Below are 23425 nucleotides of genomic sequence, written 5' to 3' on the forward strand. Positions count from 1 at the left end.
AATTGTGTACAAGACATCAGCATTTGTGACTTTAGCCTGTCTGTTTTCCATTTATCTAGGATCTTTGGACTGAATATGTTGACATTGAGCGTATTAAGCATGAATATTGTGAGACGATGAATCTCTGGATCCAGCTCCACTATGAGCCTTCTGCAACATATAGAATATCAAGTTTTAATAACTTTTTTGATCCAGTTTCAGGCAAGTGTTTCAACGCTCTATGTTCAGATAAATAACAGTATTAAGAACTGTACTGTATGTAAATAAAAAGCTGGTAGGGAAAATATGTTAGTGTATGCACAACACAAAAGTGAGTTGCATTTCTATATCACTCTTCTGTGATGGAAATCATATGTGTATTTGAGAAAGCAGGAGAAAGTTGGGCACCAAGCAGTAGAATTTGATTCCAGAATTAGCACCAATTTGGGGGAAAAAACTGCCCAGAAAACAGGTTTTAGGAAATTGTTGCTAAGGCCTGGTTTCATGCAGGGAGTTAAAATTTGGAGACTGTACCATAATTCACAAAATTGTGGAAAATAATGACATCAGTCCAGTCTTAATTGCAAGTATTATAATTGACCTTTGTAGCTTTTCTCCCCCAAAGACTTATGATAGTTTTTCTTTCCATTTTAGCAAAAGACAGAATCTTCAGCAATCTGAAGAGTCATGATGCCCCTGTACCTACTGTGTCCCTACAGCGTGTGAAAGCTCCTGTTCCAGATATTGTCGGAACTAGTCTGTCAGACAAAAAAGTGGCAATCAAACTTATTCAGCAAAATCTAAACATCTTACAGCAGCAGGCAAAGTAAGTGACTAGCAGCATTAATTAGCCTTTTCCTTGCTTGAAAAGAGGACCTTTTTAAGGTTGGCATACTTGAATGAAATGAATGAAAAATAACGCATCCTTGGAACCCATAAAACTCAGTTCAAAATAATATAAAGGAGTAGATTCTGAAAGGTTTTAAAAAATAGGGATAAATTTGAGAAACTATTCCTTTAGATTGAAAAATTGAGCTTGTCACTCCACTATTTAAGAAAGGTGCGAGAGGAAGTTATTGACCGGTTAGCCTATCTATTGTTGGGAAATTACTAGAGTCTGTAATTAAGGATAGCGTGAATTAACACCTTGGAAATTTTCTGCTGATCAGATAGAGCCAGCATAGTTTTGTAAAGGGTAGTACATGCCTGACGAATCTGATTTGAATTTTTTTTGAAGAGATACATAAAGTAGTGTACAGGGGCCTGACTCTAGACGTTATTTATATGGAATTTCAGAAGGCGTTCAATAACACCCTTCATAAGAGACTGGTAGTTAGATTTGAAGGCAAATTATTGATGTGGTTAGGACATTTGGCTGAGCAGCAGCAGACAGAGAGTTGGGATAATGGTAGTTACTCTAATTGGCAGGATGTGACTAGTGGCATCCCACAGTTGAGGCCTCAATTATTCACTGTACTTGTTAACTTAGATGATGGGATAGAAAGTCACATATCCAAGTTTGCTAATGACAAGAAAATGGTGACATTGTAAGCCGTGTAAATGGAAGCATAAAATTCCACAGATATTGACAGATTAAGTGAATGGGCAAAACTTTGACAAATGGATTTCAGTATAGGCAAGTGTGAGGTCATCCATTTTGGACCTAAAAAGGATAGATCACAGTACTTTCTCATTCGTGAAAAGGTAGACGCAATGGAGGTCCAAAGAGATTTGGATCCAAGTACATAGATCATTAAAATGTCATGGACAAGTACAAAAAAATAATCAAAAAGACTAGCTGAATGCTGGCCTTAATATCTAAAGGACTAGAACACAAAAGGTTAGAAGTCATGCTGCAGCTTTACAAAGCCTTGGTTAGACCACACCTGGAGTACTGTGTTCAGTTCTGGGCACCACACCTTAGGAAAGATATATTAGCCTGGAGGGAGTACAGTGTAGATTTACTAGAATGATACCTGGATTCCAAGGGGTAAACCACAATGAGAGATTACAGAAACTAGGGTTGTATGCTAGGACCAGGGAACATAGCCTGAAGGTTAGAGGCAGGCCTTTCAAAAGTGAAATTAGGAAATACTTCACGCAAGTAATGGTAGAAGTTTGGAACTCTTTTCCAAATAGCAGTTCATGATGGGTCAGTTGTTAGTTTTAAATCTACGATTGATAGATTTCTGTTAGTCAAAGGTTTTAAGGGATATGGGGCAAAGGTGGGTATATGGAGTTAGGTCACAGATCAACCATGATCTCATTAAGTGGCTGAAAAGGCTTGAGGGGCTAAATGGCCTACTCCTGTTCCTATGTTATTAAAGTTGATAGTGAAAAGAATACTTCAGTGAAAAAAGCACTTTATTATGGCGCATATGGAGCAGTTGAAGAAAAATATCTAGAGACCACCCCCTTAAGAGTTCTATATCTGTGGCATCTTGATCAGGGTAGCTTTCGAGTGGTGACTCAAACCAAATTGCATCTGGGAGAGTGTTGTGATTTATGGATTACAACAGATTGGTTTATAGCTCAGCAGGATATCTGTTTGAAAATTCATACTGTTCTCTCCTAGGTGTATATGTAAATCTACAATTCCATTTCTTGTCATGATACTCCCCAATAGCAACAACATTTTCTCACTTATTTGTGCTACTTGTTTTAAATGGTAGATTTGCTGTATGTAAATAGAATTTTTTCTTCTTCTAAGGCAAGACATATATTGCTAAAAGTAACTTGGTAATTTCATGAACCATAGAGAAAAGCAGAATAACCTTTTTGTTCTTCAGAATTGCAGCCCAATGGGAGTCCCAGCAAATAGTGCTAGACAGTGAGCTTTTGGACACATTACCTAAATTGTACAGCAATCGGGAGGAGCAAATCACAATGAAACTAGAATGTCGAGGTAGCTCTTCTAATCATGTATGCCAAGGAGCAGCAAAAATCTCTGTAAAGGTTGGTAATTATTTCCCCGTGTGTATGCTACATAACTAAAGCAACCAAAATAGAGAATTAACCATAACCTGAGAACTACTTAGATGCCTCCCTGTGGGGAGATAGTGGTGTAGTGGTAATGTCATTGGGCTAGTAATCCAGAGGCCTGGGTTAATGCCCTGGTGACACAGGTTCAAATCCCACCATGGCAGCTGGTGGAATTTATATTCAATTAATTAATAAAAATCTGATTGAAAACTAGGGGAAAAGTAGGGCAAACAAATCCTGAGCTCCCTGGATGACAAAAGAGGTAGCGATTAAGATAAAAAAGAAAAAGTGTGCTTATGACAGATGCCAGGTAGAAAATACTATTGAGAGCCAGGCTGAATATAGAAGGTCCAGAGGGGAAGTGAAAAAGCAAATAAGAGAACCAAAGCAAGAGCATGAAAAGAGACTGGTAACTAGCATTAAGGGAATTCCCAAAGTTTTCTATACGCATATAAATAATAAAATGGTGGTAAAAGGAGGAGTGGGGCCGATTAGGGACCAGAAAGGGGATTTATAAATGGAGGCAGAGGGCATAGCTGAGGTATTAAATGAATACTTTGCATCTGTCTTTACCAAGGAAGGAGAAGCAACCCAGGCAATTTTGAAAGAGGAGGTAATTCAGACACTAGAAGGGTTTAAAATTGATAAAGAGGAAGTATTAGTTAGGCTGTCTGTAACAAAGTGGATAAAACACCAGGACCAGATGAGATGCATCCAAGTATACTGAGGGAAGTGAGGGTAGAAATCGAAGAGGCACTGGCTATAATTTGTCAGTCTTCCTTAGACTCGGGGGGTGTTGCCAGAGGACTGGAGAATTGCAAACATTACACCCTTGTTCAAAAAAGGGTGTAAAGATAAGACCAGCAACTGCAGGCCAGTCAGTTTAACTTTGGTGGTGGAAAAACTTCCAGAAAAAATAATTCGGGACAAATGCGAGTTAATTAAGGGAAAAATCGTGTTTATCTAACTTGGAGTTTTTTGAGGAGGTAACAGAGGGTTAATTAGGGCAATGCGGTTGATATGGTGTACATGGACTTTCAAAAGGTGTTTGATATATTGCCACACAACAGACTTGTGAGTAAACTTATAGCTCATTGAATAAAAGGGACGGTAGCAATATGGATACGAAAATGATTGAGCGACAGGAAACAAAGAGTAGTGGTTAGTAGCTGTTTTTCAGGCTGGAGGAAGGTTTGTAATGGAGTTCCCCAAGGATCAGTGTTGGGACCCTTGCTTTTTCTGATATATATCCTAGATCTTGGTGTACAGGACACAATTTCAAAGTTTGCATATGATACAAAACTTTTAAGCATTGTGAACTTTGAAGAGGATAGTGTAGAACTTCAGAAGGACATAGACAGGTTGGTGGAATGGGCGAACAGGTGGCAGATGACGTTCAATGCAGAGAAATGTGAAGTGATTCATTTTGGTAGAAAGAACATGGAGAGACAAAGCTATGGACCAAGTGCTGGAAAATGGGATTAGAATAGATAGGCTTGATGGCTGGCATGGACATGGTGGGCTGAAGGGCCTGTTTCTGTGCTGTATGACTCCAATTCTAAAGGGGGTGCGGGAGCAGAGGGACCTGGGTGTATATGTGCATAAGTCATTGAAGGTGGCAGGACAGGTTGAGAGAGTAGTTAATAGGGGCATAGAGTACATGAGCAAGGAAGTTATGTTGAACTTGTATAAGACACTAGTTCGGCCTAAGTTGGTGTATTGTGTCCAGTTCTGGGCTCTGCACTTTAGAAAAGACGTGAGGGCATTGGAGACAGTACAGAAAAGATTCATGAGAATGGTTTGAGGGATGAGGAATTTCAGTTATGAAGATAGATAGGAGAAGTTAGGACTGTTTTCCTTGGAGAAGAGAAGGCTGAGAGGTGATTTGATAGAGGTATTCAAAATCATGAGGGGTCTGGACTGAGTAGATAGAGAGAAACTGTTCCCACTTGTGAAAGGATCAAAAACAAGAGGGCACAGATTTAAAGTAATAAAAACAAGAAATGCTGAAACCACTCAGCAGGTCTGGCAGCATCTGTGAAAAGAGAAGCAGAGTTAACCTTTCGGGTCAGTGACCCTTCTTCGGAACTGATTTAAAGTGATTGGTAAGAGAAGCAAAAGTGACGTAAGGAAAAACATTTTCACAGCCTGGAATGCACTGCCTGAGAGAGTGGTGGAGGCAGGTTCAATTGAAGCATTCAAAAGAGAATTAGACAGTTATATGAAAAGGAAAAATTTGCAGGGTTATGGGGAGAAGGCAGGGGGAATGGAACTGAGGGAATTGCTCTTTTGGAGATCCAGTGCGGACACGATGGGCTGAATGGCCTCCTCTGCACTGTAACAATTCTGTGATTCAGTAATGGTGCAATGAAACTATCATTGTCATAAAAAAATACCCATCTGGTTCACTAATGTCCTTTAGGGAAGGAAATCTGCCATCCTTATCTGGTCCAGCCTACATATGACTCCAGACTCACAGCAATGTGGTTGACTCTTAACTGCCCTCTGAAATGACCTAGCAAGCCACTCAGCAGTCAAGGGCAATTAGGGATGGGCAACAAATGTTGGCCTTGCCAGTGACACCCACATCCCATAAAAGAATTTTAAAAAAGCATTGAGAAAAATGGACCTAATCAGTAATGGTGTGTCAAGTGGATAGAATATCTTCTACGAACTTAGAAATTGGTGCACTGTTTCCTTGACTTGTTTTTCTCACTCGCTGTCATTTAAAGGACTGGAGATTTGAAACTGGATCCAAACACACCTTATTAGTGGTTGTTGCATCATAGAAAACCTGCAGCTGAAGTTGATGGGTTGGTACAAAAGAAAGAACTTGCAGTTATATAGCACCTTTCTCATCCTCAGGACTACCCAATGCACTTCACAGCCAATTAAGTACTTTTGAAGGGTATTTCACTGTTGTAAAGAAAGAAACAATAAAAAAAGTTTTAATTAGCACTTTTCATGACCTCAGGCTGCTCCAAAGCACTTTATACAATGACTTGTATTTATATAGTGCTTTCAATATAATAACTTTCCAAGGCACTTCACAGGAGCGTTATAAACAAAATTTGACATTGAGGCACATAAGGAGATGCTAGGTCAGATGACTAAAAGCTTGGTCAAAGAGGTAGGTTTTAAGGAGCATCTGACAGGAGAGAGAAAAGGTAGTGAGGCAGAGCAGATTAGGAAGGGAATTCCAGAGCTTAAGTCCTTGGCGTCTGAAGGCTTGGCCGTCAATGATGAAGCAATTAAAATCGGGGATGTTCAAGAGGCCAGAATTCCTTTCTGTGAGACACTGGCACCAGTTCTGGGACGGGAAGGAGGTGGGATAAGCTCCACCTGAACCACAATGGGACCCGTGTCCTAGCAGAAAGGGTAAATAGGGAGGTGGCAAAGGCTTTAAACTAGTAAGATGGAGGGAAGGTTCTACAGAAACGTTAGCAGCCTAAATATAAACAGAACAGGAAAGGAGAGCATCGGAAAGAATGAAGTAAGGGAAGACATTGATGGCAAGGGAATAAATCGAGTTATAGAACAGGAGTCTGAAAAGATGGTTAAACATAAAATTAAACATTGCAAAATTTAACATATTTAGAAAAGATAGGGAAAAAGGGGAGATGGAGTAGCTATGCTTATTAGGGATAACAATGTCAGTAGAATAAAGGGACATGCAACTTTCAGCAAGACAATAATAGAATCCATATGGATAGAGACTACACCTTCTTCTGGCAGGGTAGGGATCCTGAAGAACCAAGACAGCATGGAGTGGGCTTCCCCATCAGAAATTCTTTGCTCAGCATGATAGAGCCACCCTCAAATGGCTCGGAATGCATACTGTCCATCCAACTGTTCACCGCCTCTGGTCCAGTACACCTACTCAGCAGCTATGCTCCAACACTCTGCTCCCCACCTGAAGCTAAAGACCAGTTCTACGAGGAACTCCATAAGATTATTAATAGCATCCCCAACACCGAACACCTGTTCCTGCTGGGGGACTTTAATGCCAGAGTTGGGGCCGATCATGACTCATGGCCCTCCTGCCTTGGGCGCTATGGCACTGGTAGGATGAATGAGAATGGTCAGAGAGACTGCTTGAGTTATGTACCTATCATAACCTCTGCATCACCAACTCATTCTTTCACACTAAACCCTGTCACCAAGTTTCATGGAGGCACCCAAGATCATGCCGTTGGCACCAGCTGGACCTCATCGTCACAAGGCGAGCCTGTCTAAACAGCGTTCAAATCACACGCAGCTTCCACAGTGCGGACTGCGACACTGACCACTCCCTGGTGTGCAGCAAGGTTAGCCTCAAACCAAAGAAGCTGCATCACTCCAAGCAGAAGGGCTGCCCGCGCATAACCACTATTAGAATTTCTCATCCACAGTTGTTACGTAAGTTTCTAAATTCACTCAAAAAAGCCCTTCAAAATACTCCCACAGGGGATGCAGAGATCAAGTGGGCCCACATCAGAGACGCCATCTACGACTGAGCAATGACCACCTATGGCAAACGTGTGAAGCAGAATGCAGGCTGGTTTCAATCTCACATTGAAGAGCTGGAACCTGTCATAGCCGCTAAGCGCATTGCACTGCTGAACTACAAGAAAACCCCCAGCAAGTTAACATCCGTAGGACTGAAAGCAGCCAGAAGCACTGCACAAAGAACAGCCAGGCGCTGCGCAAATGACTACTGGCAACACCTATGCAGTCATATTCAGCTGCCCTCTGACACCAGAAATATCAGAGGAATGTATGATGGCATTAAGAGGGCTTTTGGGCCAACCATCATGAGGATTGCCCCCCTCAAATATAAATCAGGGGACACAATCACTGACCAACGCAAGCAAATGGAACACTACCATAAACTGTACTCAAGGGAAAATGTTGTTACTGAGACCGCCCTCAATGCAGCCCAGTCTCTGCCAGTCATGGATGAGCTGGATGTACAGCCAACAAAATTGGAACTCAGTGATGCCATTGATTCTCTAGCCAGCGGAAAAGCCCCTGGGAAGGACGGCATTACCCCTGAAATCATCAAGAGTGCCAAGCCTGCTATACCTTCAGCACTGTATAAACTGCTTTGCCTGTGCTGGGACGAGGGAGCAGTACCACAGGACATGCGCGATGCCAATATCATCACCCTCTATAAGAACAAGGGTGACCGCGGTGACTGCAACAACTACTGTGGAATCTCCCTGCTCAGCATAGTGGGGAAAGTCTTTGCTCGAGTCACTTTAAACAGGCTCCAGAAGCTGGCTTAGCATGTCTACCCTGAGGCACAGTGTGGCTTTCGCGCAGAGAGATCCACCATTGACATGCTGTTCTCCCTTCGACAGCTACAGGAGAAATGCCGTGAACAACAGATGCCCCTCTACATTGCTCTCATTGATCTCACCAAAGCCTTTGACCTTGTCAGCAGACATGGTCTCTTCAGACTGCTAGAAAAGATTGGATGCCCACCAAAGCTACGAAGTATCATCACCTCATTCCATGACAATATGAAAGGCACAATTCAGCATAGCGGCGCCTCATCAGACCCCTTTCCTATCCTGAGTGGCGTGAAACAGGGCTGTGTTCTCGCACCTACACTGTTTGGGATCTTCTTCTCCCTGCTGCTCTCACATGCGTTCAAGTCTTCAGAAGAAGGAATTTTCCTCCACACAAGATCAGGTGGCAGGCTGTTCAACCTTGCCCGTCAAAGACCAAAGTATGGAAAGTCCTCATCAGGGAACTCCTCTTTGCTGACGATGCTGCATTAACATCTCACACTGAAGAGTGTCTGCTGAGACTCATCGACAGGTTTGCGGCTGCCTGCATCGAATTTGGCCTAACCATCAGCCTCAAGAAAACGAACATCATGGGCCAGGACGTCACAAATGCCCCATCCATAAATATCGGCGACCACACTCTGGGAGTGGTTCAAGAGTTCACCTACCTAGGCTCAACTATCACCAGTAACCTGTCTCTCGATGCAGAAATCAACAAGCGCATGGGAAAGGCTTCCACTGCTATATCCAGACTGGCCAAGAGAGTGTGGGAAAATGGCGCACTGACACAGAACACAAAAGTCCGAGTGTATCAAGCCTGTGTCCTCAGTACCTTGCTCTACGGCAGCGAGACCTGGACAACGTACGTCAGCCAAGAGCGATGTCTCAATTCATTCCATCTTCGCTGCCTCCGGAGAATCCTTGGCATCAGGTGGCAGGACCATATCTCCAACACTGAAGTCCTCGAGGCGGCCAACATCCCCAGCATATACACACTACTAAGCCAGCGGCGCCTGAGATGGCTTGGCCATGTGAGCCGCATGGAAGTTGGCAGGATCCCCAAGGACATACATTGTACAGCGAGCTCGTCACTGGTATCAGACCCACTGGACGTCCATGTCTCCGCTTTAAAGACATCTGCAAAAGAGACATGAGGTCCTATGACATTGATCACAAGTCGTGGGGGTCAGTTGCCACTGATTTCCAGAGTTGGCGGACAGCCATAAAGGCGAGGCTAAAGAGTGGCGAGTCGAAGAGACTTAGCAGTTGGCAGGAAAAAAGACAGCAGTGCAAGGAGAGCCAACTGCGTAACAGCCCTGTCAACCAATTTTATCTGCAGCGTCTGTGGAAGAGTCTCTCACTCTGGAATTGGCCTTTATAGCCACTCTGGGCGCTGCTCCACAAACCATTGACCACCTTTAGGCGCTTACCCATTGTCTCTCGAGACAAGGAGGCCAATGAAGAAGAGTCAGTTAATGCTGTTATTGTATACAGTGTACGTAGAAACTCTATACATGTTATTTTGGTTCAGCAGTAGCCTGAGTTTGGTTGCACAATTGCCCGTTTTGTGTTAACTTTGTGGAGAAATACATACCTTCAAGTCATAGCCACCATCAAGGAAGCAAATGTAAAGCTCATAACAAGTTTATACTTTAATAAACTATCAAAGCTGCTCTTAAACTTGGTTTAACCAATTAACTGTGAAAAAGCAAATGACCATCACTGTGAAAAAGCACGCAATGTCATTAGGTGGCAGTATCCAAAACTAGTGGCCATAAATATAAGATTGTCATTAATAAACTTATGAAGAAATTCAGGTGAATCTTCTTTACCCGGAGGGTGGTTAGAATGTGGAACATGCTACCCACATGAAGTATTTGAAGCATTTAAGGGGAAGCTAGATAAGCACATGAGAGAGAAAGGAATGGAAGGATATGCTGATAGAATTCAATGATTTAAGATGGGAGGTGGCTCGTGTAGAGCATAAACGCTTGCATAGATCATTTGGGCCAAAAGGCCTGTTTCTCTGCTGTAAATTCTAATTAATTAGCAACATTGGGATATTAATATCAACACAGTTGTGTTTCTGTATGGAATTACAATTAAAATATATGCACGTTAGGTTATACCTATTTCAGATGTATGTTGATATCTTGACCAAATAATTGAAATGAATCAATGAATTTCTGTTCAAATTTCAGTGTGAGGAATTATACAAGAATAATGCCATCAACCAACAGCTTGATGCTTTAATTAACGACATTAAGCAGTTGCAAACCGATGTTGCCAAACCGCCGCCTCAAAACATTGCTGAAGCTGCTGTACATGTAGAAAACTTTATCACGTAAGTTAGTGCTTACAAAAAGAATTATTGATTTGCTATTTTCTGGAAAATGTAGTTCTGATAAAAAGTTAAATATGCTCTCATTTAGCCATCTGATGAAATGTGGAAGTACTTTTTGCAGACCCTATTGCTGTCTTAAGTCTTTCACATACTATTGTTCACATGGATAAAAGTCTGTTTTTTTTTTAATTGAGGTAAGGGATTGAAGCTCTCATATGTGACATCACTCATTGGTAGGATTCCAGTTTGTGGCCAGAGTCCCCTACAACCCCTCTGTAACTACCTTGTTAGGTATTCCAACCTACATTGTATCATTCTATCTATTGTCCCGTCAACATTATTGATTCCTACTCACTGATTTTTCTGTTGTGTTGCTTTAAGTTTACTTTTTGATTTTTGTCAACATCAAGTACAGTGGCGCAGTGGCTAGCACCGCAGCCTCACAGCTCCAGTGACCCGGGTTCGGTTCTGGGTACTGCCTGTGTGGAGTTTGCAAGTTCTCCCTGTGACCGCATGGGTTTCCTCCGGGTGCTCCGATTTCCTCCCACATGCCAAAGACTTGCGGGTTGATAGGTAAATTGGCCATTGTAAAAAAAGAAATTGCCCCTAGTGTAGGTAGGTGGTAGGAGAATTGAGGGAAGGTGGGGATGTGAGAGGGAAAATGGGATTAATGTAGGATTAGTATAAATGGGTGGTTGATGGTCAGCGTGGACTCGGTGGGCCGAAGGGCCTGTTTCGGTGCTGTATCTCTCTATGTCTCTATGACAACACAACCTTAAGATGTAGGAAAAGCATCCTTTACTTTGCCACAAGGTTGAATTTTTGGACAATAATCTCCCCTCCAATCCCCTGCTTTCCTGAAGACTTTCCTATAATTCTATGGTATTTCGTCCAAGTGAATTTGACAGGTGCGAAGTCATTCCGACATTCAAGGTTTTTAGTGAAGCGTGGATAGAGGATTGGTTAACGGACAGGAAGCAGGGAGTTCCAGTTGTATTGACAATAGAAAAGCATTCCTTTCTCGATATCTGGATCATATCCAGATCTAGATGAACAATCCTAAAGAATACCCCTCCATGAGCAAACTGTCCCACTGCACTAGGATTATCTTTCAAGGTAAAAACAGTCCCAAAGTTCTCTTTGTGACTATAACCCACATTCTACAACCAAGATTTGTCTGTTCCCACACCAAAACGACAAACTTGGGAATCTGCATTTTTAAAAAACATTTTTAAAAAAATTCATGGACATTGAAACATCTGGAGATAGATGAACTTTATGGATGCTTTTTTAAAAAAAAAGAAAAAGGAAGGTCAACAAGAGGCTTCTGGCTTTGACCAGTAAACATATAGTGGAAACTAGGTGGTTTCAAGTAGCACCACAGTGGGGTTGACTTAAGAGCTATCCTTTGTTGTGACAAGAGAGAATTTATGATTCGCATGAGACCTGCTTGGATAAGTAGTTTCATTTTGAACTGTTAAAAGTCAGTGGGTTTGGACTAAAGCAGGCAATTGGAATTTGCAATGGACCTGCCAGGAGTTCAGAAGAAAGTTATTAACTCTCTTTGAAGAATCCCTGCTCTTGAAAAGCAAGAGCTTGTGTGAAGTGGTACTGTTGCCTCCTGTAATTTTGAAGACATCCTGAATATTTCAGAAACCTTGCATCTTTAAAAGGACTTTTGCACCGAATGTGTGTGAAAACTGACACCTCTGTTGCTGCACACCTGATGGAAGACATATGTGAAGCCCTTTGCAGTTGAATTTCTTCGAATTCCTACCCAAACAGACTGTTCATCAACACCTCCTGGAAAATTCCTAGGTGCAGCCAGCTATTCGACTTTGGGACACCTCGCTGTAAGAAAGGACTTCCATCTCTTTGAGTAAAAGTTTTTTTTTATTCCTTCTATTCATTTGTAACAGATGTAAACAAAAATCCCTTTTTTCCTGGTTTTTGGTTGTATGGGAGTATGCGTGAGGGCTAGGATAATACGGGCTTTAATATTTCAATTCACGCTTATATATTTAATTCATTATTGGTTAAGACTTGGTTTTATAATAAACAGATAATTTTGTTGTATATTAAAGAAACCTGGTTGGTGTGCTTTATTCTGGGGGAGAAATAGAACATCTAATTGGCTGTTTTGGTAAGTGGGAAAATCTATTGATATGCTCTGACCTGTGGAGAAGTAGTACTGAATTAACAGTGCACTCCCTCTGCCTCGGTCGTAACATACCATGGAAGATGGTTGTGGTTGTTGGAGGCCAAACATCTCAATCCTAGGACTTCACTGCAGGAGTTTCTCAGGGTAGTGTCTTAGGCCCATCTTCAGCTGCTTTATCAATGGCCTTCCCTCCATCATAAGGTCAGAAGTGGGGATGTTTGCTGAAGACTGCACAATATTCAGTACTGTTTGCGATTCCTCAGATACTGAAGCAGTCCGTGTCCACGTGCAGCAAGACCTAGACAATCAGGCTTGGGCTGATAAGTGGCAGGTAATATTCATGCCATACAAGTGCCAGGCAATGACCATCTCCAACAAGTGAGAATCTAACCATCTCTTCTTGACATTCAATAGCATTACCATCGCTGAATCCTCCACCATCAGCGTTCTGGGGGTTACCATTGTTACGACTGAGGCGGGAGGAGTGCATTGTTAATTCAGTCCCACTTCTCCACAGGTCACAACATATATTTACATTTTCCCATTTACCGAAACAGTCAATCAGATACTGTATTTGTCCTCAGAATAAAGCACACCAACCACGTTTCTTTAATAAACAACTAAATAATCTGTGTATTATAAACCAAGTCTTAACCAATAATGAAGTAAAACATACGTGCGAGTTAAAATATTAAAGCCCCTTATTTTTATCCTAGCCCTCATACACACAAACACATACACAATCAGTTAACCAGGGGGGGGGAAAGGGATTTTTGTTTATAGCTGTTAAAAAGAAATAGAAGGAATAAAAAATCACTTATGCTGAATAGAAGATCTGGAAGTCCTTAGTTTTGGTGAGGTGCCCCAAAGGCGAGTAGGTGGTTGCCACTGGGAATCTTTCCAGGCAGTGTTGATGAACAGTCAGTTTGGGTAGACATTCAAAGAGATTCAGCTACAGAGGGCTTCAGATAGGTCTTACATCAGGTGTGAAGCAACAAATATTTCAATTCTCACACATTCGTAGCAAAATTGCTTCAAAGCTACAAAGTTATGTGCAAACATGCGGGATTTCTTTAAATACAGGAGGCAACGGTAGAACTTGATACAGGATTTGCTTTTCAAGAGCAGGGATTCTTCAAAGAGAGAGATATCAGCTGGCTGGATCTTCTGTTCTCCTGACAGGTGAATAAGCAAACTCCAACTGCTTGCTTTTAGCCAAACCAACTGGCTTTTATTAACAATTCAAAATGAAACGAACAGTTCAGCAATCCTGTGACAGCCATAAATTGTGGTTTGTCATTTCATTGTAAACATCTGTCCCTTCAGGTTAGCACACAATCCCCTTCTGGGTTCTTTGCAAACATGTGTCTTCCAGTAAAAACTTGTTTATTGGTCAAACTTCTGTTGACGTTCCTTTTTTTAAAAAAAACACCCAAAGTTCAGCAATCTCCAGATGATTCAACTATAATTTCTTAAAACATGCTTTACAAAGAAAAACAGAAGTGCTCACATAACACCATTGACCAGTAACTTAACCAGTCCAGCCATATAAATACTGTGGCTACAAGAGTAGGTCAGAAGCTGGGAAGTCTGTGGCGAGTAACTTATCTCCTGACTCCCCAACACCTGTCCACCTTCTACAAGGCACAAGTCAGGAGTGTGTTGGAATACTGTCCACTTGCCTGGATGGGTGCAGCTCCAACAACATTCAAGAAGCTGGACATCATCCAAGACAAAGCAGTCTGCTTGATTGGTACCCCGTCCACCACCTTAAACATTCACTCCCTACACAACCAGCGCACAGTGTGTACCATCTACTAAATGCACTGCAGAAGCTTACTAAGGCTCCTTTGACAGCACCTTCCAAACCCATGACCTCTACCACAAAAGGACAGGGCAGCAGATGCATGGGAGCACCAGCACCTGCAAGTTCTCCTCCAAGCCACACCTCATCCTGACTTGGAACTATATCGCCGTTCCTTCACTGTCGTGGATCAAAAACCTGGAACATCCAAACAGCACTGTGGGTGCACATACACCATATGGACTGCAGCGGTTTAAGAAGGCGGCTCACCACCACCTTCTCGAGCAATTAGAGATGGGCAACAAATATGGGCCTTGTGAGCGGCACTGGCATTCCATGAAAGAATTTTTTTTAAATGCATCTCATCCGGTCTAGTGATTTATCAGTCTTTCTAATACCTCCTCCTTATCAATTTTTACCCATCCAGTGTCTCATCTAATTCCTCTTTTACTATGACTTTGGTAGCATCGTCGTCTTTGATAAAAGCAAATGCAATTTACTCATTTAGTACCTCAGCCATGCCCTCTGCTCCATGTGTAAATCCCATTTTTTGGCCCCTAATCGGCCCTAGTTCCTCCTCTTACCTCCCTTTTACTATATATATGCCTATAGAAGACTTTTGGATTCCCTTTTACATTAGCTGCCAGTCTCTTCTGATAGTCTCTCTTTGCTTCTTTCATTTCTACTTCCACTTCCCCTCTGAATTTTCTATATTCAGCCTAGTTCTCACTTGTATTATCTGTTGTATGTTTGGTTAGTCCAGCCAGGAGAGATTACTGAGTCTTTGGTAAGTTTTAACAATAACTAGCTTATTACATATTACAGAATTGTATAAAACTTTATTTAAACATGACTAACATGCTGCTGCTTCTCTTCAAGTCCCTTTTTCATGTGATCTCTTACATCATAGTGAGAGGTGTTACTCCACTGTCCCAGACATTAACCCTTTCAAACCCTTATACTACATCTCCCTCCAAGTCTTTATCCTTTTTTTTATACATTAATTTTTACTTTTGCATACTACCCCATCTCCGCCCAAATCTCTAACATCACAATCTGTCTGGAGGTTTCACAACTCTCCCTGATTGTGTTGTTGTCAGACTCGGAAAATCATTGGTCTTTCCCTGAACTCTTGTTTCTTGACTTGGACGGCCTTCATTCAGGTTTGTAATATCCAGTGCTTTCTGAATTTCAGGATCAACATCTGGTTCGTCCAAATGTATGACCAATTGAAGTCTTTGATGAATGGAAATAAGATTTCTCCTGTTTTTTCTGATGGTACCCTCTGAAGAATGTACTAAATACGATCTCTGTTGATTTTCATCTCTCTGGACGATTACTCCTTCTCTCCCTTGGTCTCGTCCCCATACCTTTTCTTCTTCCATCAACTTGAGTCGATTCCTGGTACAATACCTTTTGTTGTAAGCTTGTTTTTGATGAGACTTTTCTCCATCTTGAACTGTCTGATAATCCTGGACTTCTAGCCCTAGAAGTAATTTTTTTAGTAGGATGGGAAATTGCTTTTTGAGCTTCCTTCCCAGTAACATTTCTGATGGTGCTAATCCATACAACAATGAAGTAGATCTGTAGTTTGAAAATCTTCATTCTTCTTTAACAGTGAATCACAGAATTGTTACAGTGCAGAAGCAGGCCATTTGGCTGATCATGTCCACACCAGCTCTCCAAAAGAGCAATTCATTTCCCCGCCTTCTCCCCGTAACCCTACATATTCTTTCTTCTCAAATAACAGTCGAATTCCCTTTTCAATGCTTCAGTTGAACCTGCCTCCACCACGCTGTCAGGTAGTGCATTCCAGACCTTAACCATTCGCTGCGTGAAAAAGTTTTTCTTCATATCACTTTTACTTCTCTTACCAATCAATTACTTAAATCCGTTGCCTCTCATTCGCGTTCCTTTTATAAGTGGGAACAACAACAACTCCCTGTCTACTCTGACCAGACCCATCATGTTTTTGAATACCTCTATAAATCACCCCTCAGCCTTCTCTTCTCCAAGGAAAACAGTCCTAACTCTTCCAATCTATCTTCATGACTGAAGTTTCTTATCCCTGGAACCATTCTCGTGAATCTTGTCTGCACTCTCCAATGCCCTCACATCTTTCCTAGTACGGCGCCCAGAACTGGATGCAGTATTCCAGCTGAGGCTGAACTAGTGTCTTATATAAGTTCAACATAACTTCCTTGCTCTTGCACTCTATGCCCCTATTAATAAATCCCAGGATACTGTGTGCTTTATTAACTGCTCTCTCAACCAGTCCTGCCAACTTCAATAACTTATGCACATATACACCCAGGTGCCTCTGCTCCTGCACCCCGTTTAGAATTATTCCCTTTATTGTCTCTCCATATTCTTCCTACCAAAATGAATCACTTCACATTTATCTGCAGAGAACTTCATCTGCCTCCTGTCTGCCCATTCCATCAACTTGTCTATATCCTTTTGAAGTTCTATACTATCCTCCTCACAGTTCATAATGCTTCCAATTTTCGTATCACCCGCAAACTTTGAAATTGTGCCCTGTACACCAAGGTCTAGGTCATTAATATATATCAGGAGAAACAAGGGGCCCAACACTGACCCCTGGGAAACTCCCCTACAAACCTTCCTCCAGCCTGAGAAACACCATTAGCCGCTACTTTGTTTCCTGTCACTCAGCCAATTCCATATCCATGTTGCTACCATCCCTTTTATTCCATGAGCTATAACTTTGCTCACACGTCTGTTGCGTGGCACTGTATCAAATGCCTTTGATAGTTCTGACTCCCCTTTCAGCTTCACCATTAGATTGAAAATATCTAGGAGAATTTGTAAGATGTACAAATCCACAGTTTTCCGCAAAGTGCGGGAAGTAGTCGTTTTCAAACGTTTTGTGGACCATAATCTGACACAATCTGATCAGGAATGTCATGTGTTGCAAAGATCTCTGTTAAAGATCGAATGACTGTCTCAGTAGTCGTTGTGTACAAACGTTTGACTTCACTCCACCTGGAAAAATAATCAGTAACAATCAGGTAGGATTTCCCATTAAACATGAATGGATCCATCCCCAGACATTCCCATGGTGTGGTTGGAGATAAGGGGTTCCTTCTGATCTAGTCAGTGCACTGAGCATACCTGGCAATTAGAAATAATTTCTTCTGTATCTCTCGATATTCCCAGCCACCACATGGACAACTGAGTCCAAGCTCTGCATTTTGTGATTCCCATGTGGCCCTGGTGTATTTTCTCCAAGATGTCAACCCGGAGTGAGATCAAAATCATCAGCCTCTTGTCAAGTCGCAGCAAATCAGCTACAATAGTAAAGTGCTTTCTGTACTCAAAGAAGATTTTCATTACCATACCACTGGGGCACTGCTGTGGCCAAACTTGGGTGCAATATTGGCAGATACGGAAGCATTCCTCATCTTGCATCTGTGCATGACGACTTTCTCCGAGCTTTTTGAGCTTGCCAACCATTGTGATGCAGTGAACTGAGGACATGACTCAATCTCATTAATGAAGTTAACATCCTGTTGTGTAGGATGGTCAGCAGTAGCTCTGGGCAGTGCATCTTCTTCCACTTTCCTGATAAGATTAAGGTCTACACAAGCTGTTCTACTTAAAAGAGAAAATTCCTGATTCTGTACAACATAGTGTTTCCAGTATCTGCTTTCTCTTGTGCTGGAGTGTTGCTTGCAGATTTCTCTTGATTTTCAGTTCAATCCCTCCTGGACCATGTAACTGAGTTTCTGTTCGCTGCAGGCAATGTGTTGATAATCACGGTTCGTTGTCTGATAAAATGGTTACCCTTGCTCCAGTGTCCGGTTTAAAGTTGGTGATATGTCCGTTGACATATATACCTACAGTTCACGATGCATGATTGCAGTTAATGATCTCACCAAGGAAATTTTCTGCTTTCTCTTCTGATGGAGATTGTTCAACTTCATTAATAGCTCTATGCATGAAGACTTTTCCTTTAGAACCTGTGAAAGTAGAGGTTTTACTTTGGCATATCGTTCCAAAATGGCCAACTTTCTTGCAGTGAAAGCATTCTGCTTTGTTTACAGGACACTGTTGGTGCCTGTGGATCTTTTTGGCAGGGTTTCATGGCATCTTGCACTTTCCCTCCCGTGTATTTTCTTTTCTGGTACTTTTACAGTCCTGTGCTTAAGGTATGGTCATTGGAGGTTTCCTGAACCAAGGTTTTTCTTCACTTCTTAGGATTGCTTTGTTCTGCTTGGATCTCTGCTTGTCTCACCAGCTGTGTCACTTTGTCTAGAATGAGTTCTTCCTTAGACTGCAATACATCTGATAGGGATTCATTAGCAATACCTACGACAGTGCAGTCTCATATTAATTCTGATTTTAGGTTTCCATATTCGCATCCTTCAAATAGCCTGTAAAGGTCATTAATAAAAGCATCTACCGGTGCACCTTGTTTCTAGGCCCTTCGGTTGAATTTGGCCCTTTCTAAAATCTTGTTGCTTCTCAGGTTGAAATACTTATAAAAGGTTTTTAAGACTTCTTCAAATTTATCTGATGTCTCTTTAATGCCTTGTCTTGCAATAACATTGACTGCTTTTGCTCATGTGGAATAAAGTAATGTGTTGACTTGTTTTGCTTCTGACTTGCTGTATAATTTTGAAGCAATTCAGTACCTCAGAAATCTTTTTCTGCAAAGTGATCAGCTTTGAGTTTGATTTGGTTCTTCCATGTGTCCAAACCCCTCTGGTAGCGTAAATTTAAGATCCATTTTTTCTTCCGGTATTGGAAGTTTTCCTCTGCGCTTCTCAGCCACGTGTAATGGCGCCAACCTTGGAGCTGCCCTTGCTCGGGATTCAGTTTTCCCGGTGCTGCCTGCCTAGTGTGCCGTTATAAACAATTTTCTACCCTTTTTAAGGGTTTTTCACCAGATCTCTGACCGTTGCTCAGTTCTCTGACTTGAAGCCTACGATTGCTGGACTGGGATTTTTTTTTTGCAGACCACCACGCCTCCGTGGTGTAGCCTGAATGCCTCTGCAAGCTGATGCCCCGACTTTCCACGCCGCCACTTTGTCCATGGAACAATTCTGGAGCTCCTCACATACTCTTATCGAGTTCTGCAGTTTTGGCACCACCTTTTTCAGGTCTGACTTTCAAACCTCCTTGAAAGTATTTTTTTTTAATTTCCCGGTGATGTATGGCAAGGACCACTGCTGTTCACCATGTTGTATGGTTGGTTAGTCCAGCCAGGAGAGATTACTGAGTCTTTGGTAAGTTTTAACAATAAGTAGTTTATTACATATTACAGAACTATATACAACTTTACTTAAGCATGTCTAACTTCTCTGATGCCATGCTGCTGCTGCTTCTCTTCATGTCTCTATTTCATGTGATCTCTTCCATCATCATCGTGGGAGGTGTTACTCACGCTATCCCAGATATTAACCCTTTCAAACTCTTAAACTACGTTATCAACTTGATACCCGCTTGATTGACACTCCATCCACCACCTTCACCACTGACGCACAGTGACAGCAGCGTGTACCATCTGCAAGATGCACTGCAGCAACGCACCAAGGCTCTTTCAACGGCACCTTCCAAACCCACGACCTCTACCTCTTAGAAGGACAAGGGCAGCAGATGCATGGGAACACTACCACCTGCAAATTCCCCTCCAAGCCATACACCATCCTGACTTGGAACTATATCGCCATTCCTTCACCATTGCTGGGTCAAAATCCTGGAACACCCTTCCTAACAGCACTTTGGGTGTACCTACACCGCAAGGACTGCAGCTGTTCAAGAAGGCAGCTCACCACCACCTTCTCGAGGGCAATTAGGGATGGGCATTAAATGCTGTCCTAGCCAGCATCGCTGACCATCTAAACAAAAATTGCCATATGCACCTCTTTTCTGCTTCATCTTACTTTCTGTCTCTTTTGTCATCCAGGGAGCTCTGGATTTGTTTGTCCTACTTTTCCCCCTTGTAGGATTGTACCTCGACTGTACACATACTATCTCCTTTTTAAAGACTTCACATTATTTAATTACAGTTTTGACTGCCCATCTTGGATTCCAGTTCACCTGGGCCTGATCCGTTCTTGCCCCATTGAAATTGGCCGCCCTCCAATTAATCATTTTTAATCTGGATTACTCTTTATCCTTTTCCATAGCCAACCTAAACCTTAGGATACTATGATCACTGTCCTCTAAATGTTTCCCTACTGACAGTTGATCTACTTGACCCACCTCATTACCCAGAACCAGATTCCTTGTTGGACTGGGAACATGCTGATATAGAAAATACTCCAGAACACGCTTTAGATATCCTTCCTCCTCTCTGCCTTTACAATGTTACTATATTAGGATAATTAAGGTTCCCCCATTATAACTACCTAATAGTTTTTGCACCTGTTTGTAATTTTCCTTGCATTTCTTCTATATCTTTCCCACTAGTTGGTGCCCTATATAAAACACCCAGTAGTGTAACCTCTTTGTTTCTTAGTTCTAAACCCAGATTCTGTCCTTGACCCCTTTAGAACATCCTCTGTAATTTCTTTTGGGCCTCCTTATCTCGAGAGACAATGGATACGCGCCTGGAGGTGGTCAGTGGTTTGTGAAGCAGCGCCTGGAGTGGCTATAAAGGCCAATTCTGGAGTGACAGGCTCTTCCACAGGTGCTGCAGAGAAATTTGTTTGTCGGGGCTGTTGCACAGTTGGCTCTCCCCTTGCGCCTCTGTCTTTTTTCCTGCCAACTACTAAGTCTCTTCGACTCGCCACAATTTAGCCCTGTCTTTATGGCTGCCCGCCAGCTCTGGCGAATGCTGGCAACTGACTCCCACGACTTGTGATCAATGTCACACGATTTCATGTCGCGTTTGCAGACGTCTTTATAGCGGAGACATGGACGGCCGGTGGGTCTGATACCAGTGGCGAGCTCGCTGTACAATGTGTCTTTGGGGATCCTGCCATCTTCCATGCGGCTCACATGGCCAAGCCATCTCAAGCGCCGCTGACTCAGTAGTGTGTATAAGCTGGGGGTGTTGGCCGCTTCAAGGACTTCTGTGTTGGAGATATAGTCCTGCCACCTGATGCCAAGTATTCTCCGAAGGCAGCGAAGATGGAATGAATTGAGACGTCGCTCTTGGCTGGCATACGTTGTCCAGGCCTCGCTGCCGTAGAGCAAGGTACTGAGGACACTCAGTATCTTGGATAATACTATCCTTAATTAACAGTGCCACAACACCTCCTTTCTTTCCTTCCCCATCTTTATATTTAGTACCCAGTCCTGCCCTTTTTTTGAGCCCGATCTCCATTATTGCCACAGCATCATTCCCATGTGGCTACCTGCACCTGGAGCACCCCAACCTTGCTTACCACGCTTCATGCTTTCACATACATGCACTGACAACCTACTTTAGACTTTATTGCATTCCCTCTTGCTCTGACCACACCTAATACCTTACTATTTCTTAGTCTAGTGCTATCTGTCTCTTAATTCTTTGTGCACTTTTTCCTCTTTAATTTTAACCTCCTGGTTCCCATCCCTTGCCAATCTAGTTTAAGCCCTCCCCAATAGCAGTAGTAAAGAGCACTGGTCTTGGCTCAGTTCAGGTGAACCTGTTGGCCTGTATAGGTTCCATCTGTACAGGCGGCGCAGTGGTTAGCACTGCAGCCTCACTGCTCCGGCGACCCGGGTTCGGTTCTGGGTATTGTCTGTGCGGAGTTTGCAAATTCTCCCTGTGACTGCGTGGGTTTCCGCCGGGTGCTCTCGTTTCCTCCCACAGCCAAAGACTTGAAGGTTGATAGGTAAATTGGCCATTGTAAATTGCCCCTAGTGTAGGTAGGTGGTAGGAGAATTGAGGGAAGGTGGGGATGTGGTAGGGAATATGGGATTAATGTTTTTCTTTTCTTTTGGGCCTCCTTATCTCGAGAGACAATGGATACGCGCCTGGAGGTGGTCAGTGGTTTGTGAAGCAGCGCCTGGAGTGGCTATAAAGGCCAATTCTGGAGTGACAGGCTCTTCCACAGGTGCTGCAGAGAAATTTGTTTGTTGGGGCTGTTGCACAGTTGGCTCTCCCCTTGCGCCTCTGTCTTTTTTCCTGCCAACTACTAAGTCTCTTCGACTCGCCACAATTTAGCCCTGTCTTTATGGCTGCCCGCCAGCTCTGGCGAATGCTGGCAACTGACTCCCACGACTTGTGATCAATGTCACACGATTTCATGTCGCGTTTGCAGACGTCTTTATAACGGAGACATGGACGGCCGGTGGGTCTGATACCAGTGGCGAGCTCGCTGTACAATGTGTCTTTGGGGATCCTGCCATCTTCCATGCGGCTCACATGGCCAAGCCATCTCAAGCGCCGCTGACTCAGTAGTGTGTATAAGCTGGGGGTGTTGGCCGCTTCAAGGACTTCTGTGTTGGAGATATAGTCCTGCCACCTGATGCCAAGTATTCTCCTAAGGCAGCGAAGATGGAATGAATTGAGACGTCGCTCTTGGCTGGCATACGTTGTCCAGGCCTCGCTGCCGTAGAGCAAGGTACTGAGGACACAGGCCTGATACACTCGGACTTTTGTGTTCCGTGTCAGTGCGCCATTTTCCCACACTCTCTTGGCCAGTCTGGACATAGCAGTGGAAGCCTTACCCATGCGCTTGTTGATTTCTGCATCTAGAGACAGGTTACTGGTGATAGTTGAGCCTAGGTAGGTGAACTCTTGAACCACTTCCAGAGCGTGGTCGCCAATATTGATGGATGGAGCATTTCTGACATCCTGCCCCATGATGTTCGTTTTCTTGAGGCTGATGGTTAGGCCAAATTCATTGCAGGCAGACGCAAACCTGTCGATGAGACTCTGCAGGCATTCTTCAGTGTGAGATGTTAAAGCAGCATCGTCAGCA

At 42.9% G+C, this 23425-nt stretch overlaps 1 protein-coding gene across 1 annotated transcript in view; it reads left to right on the forward strand.

The window, feature by feature from the left end:
• epg5 (ectopic P-granules autophagy protein 5 homolog (C. elegans)) overlaps window positions 1–23425 on the forward strand; it is a 229378-nt gene that overhangs the window by 128065 nt on the left and 77888 nt on the right. The window contains exons 25-28 of the mRNA XM_068032710.1: window positions 60–201; window positions 634–805; window positions 2769–2934; window positions 10436–10578. Of these exons, the coding sequence (XP_067888811.1) occupies window positions 60–201; window positions 634–805; window positions 2769–2934; window positions 10436–10578 (623 nt within the window). The remainder of the gene's footprint in view (window positions 1–59; window positions 202–633; window positions 806–2768; window positions 2935–10435; window positions 10579–23425) is intronic.

Source organism: Heterodontus francisci, chromosome 1 (genome assembly GCF_036365525.1).
Source record: "Heterodontus francisci isolate sHetFra1 chromosome 1, sHetFra1.hap1, whole genome shotgun sequence".
NCBI lineage: Eukaryota > Metazoa > Chordata > Chondrichthyes > Heterodontiformes > Heterodontidae > Heterodontus > Heterodontus francisci.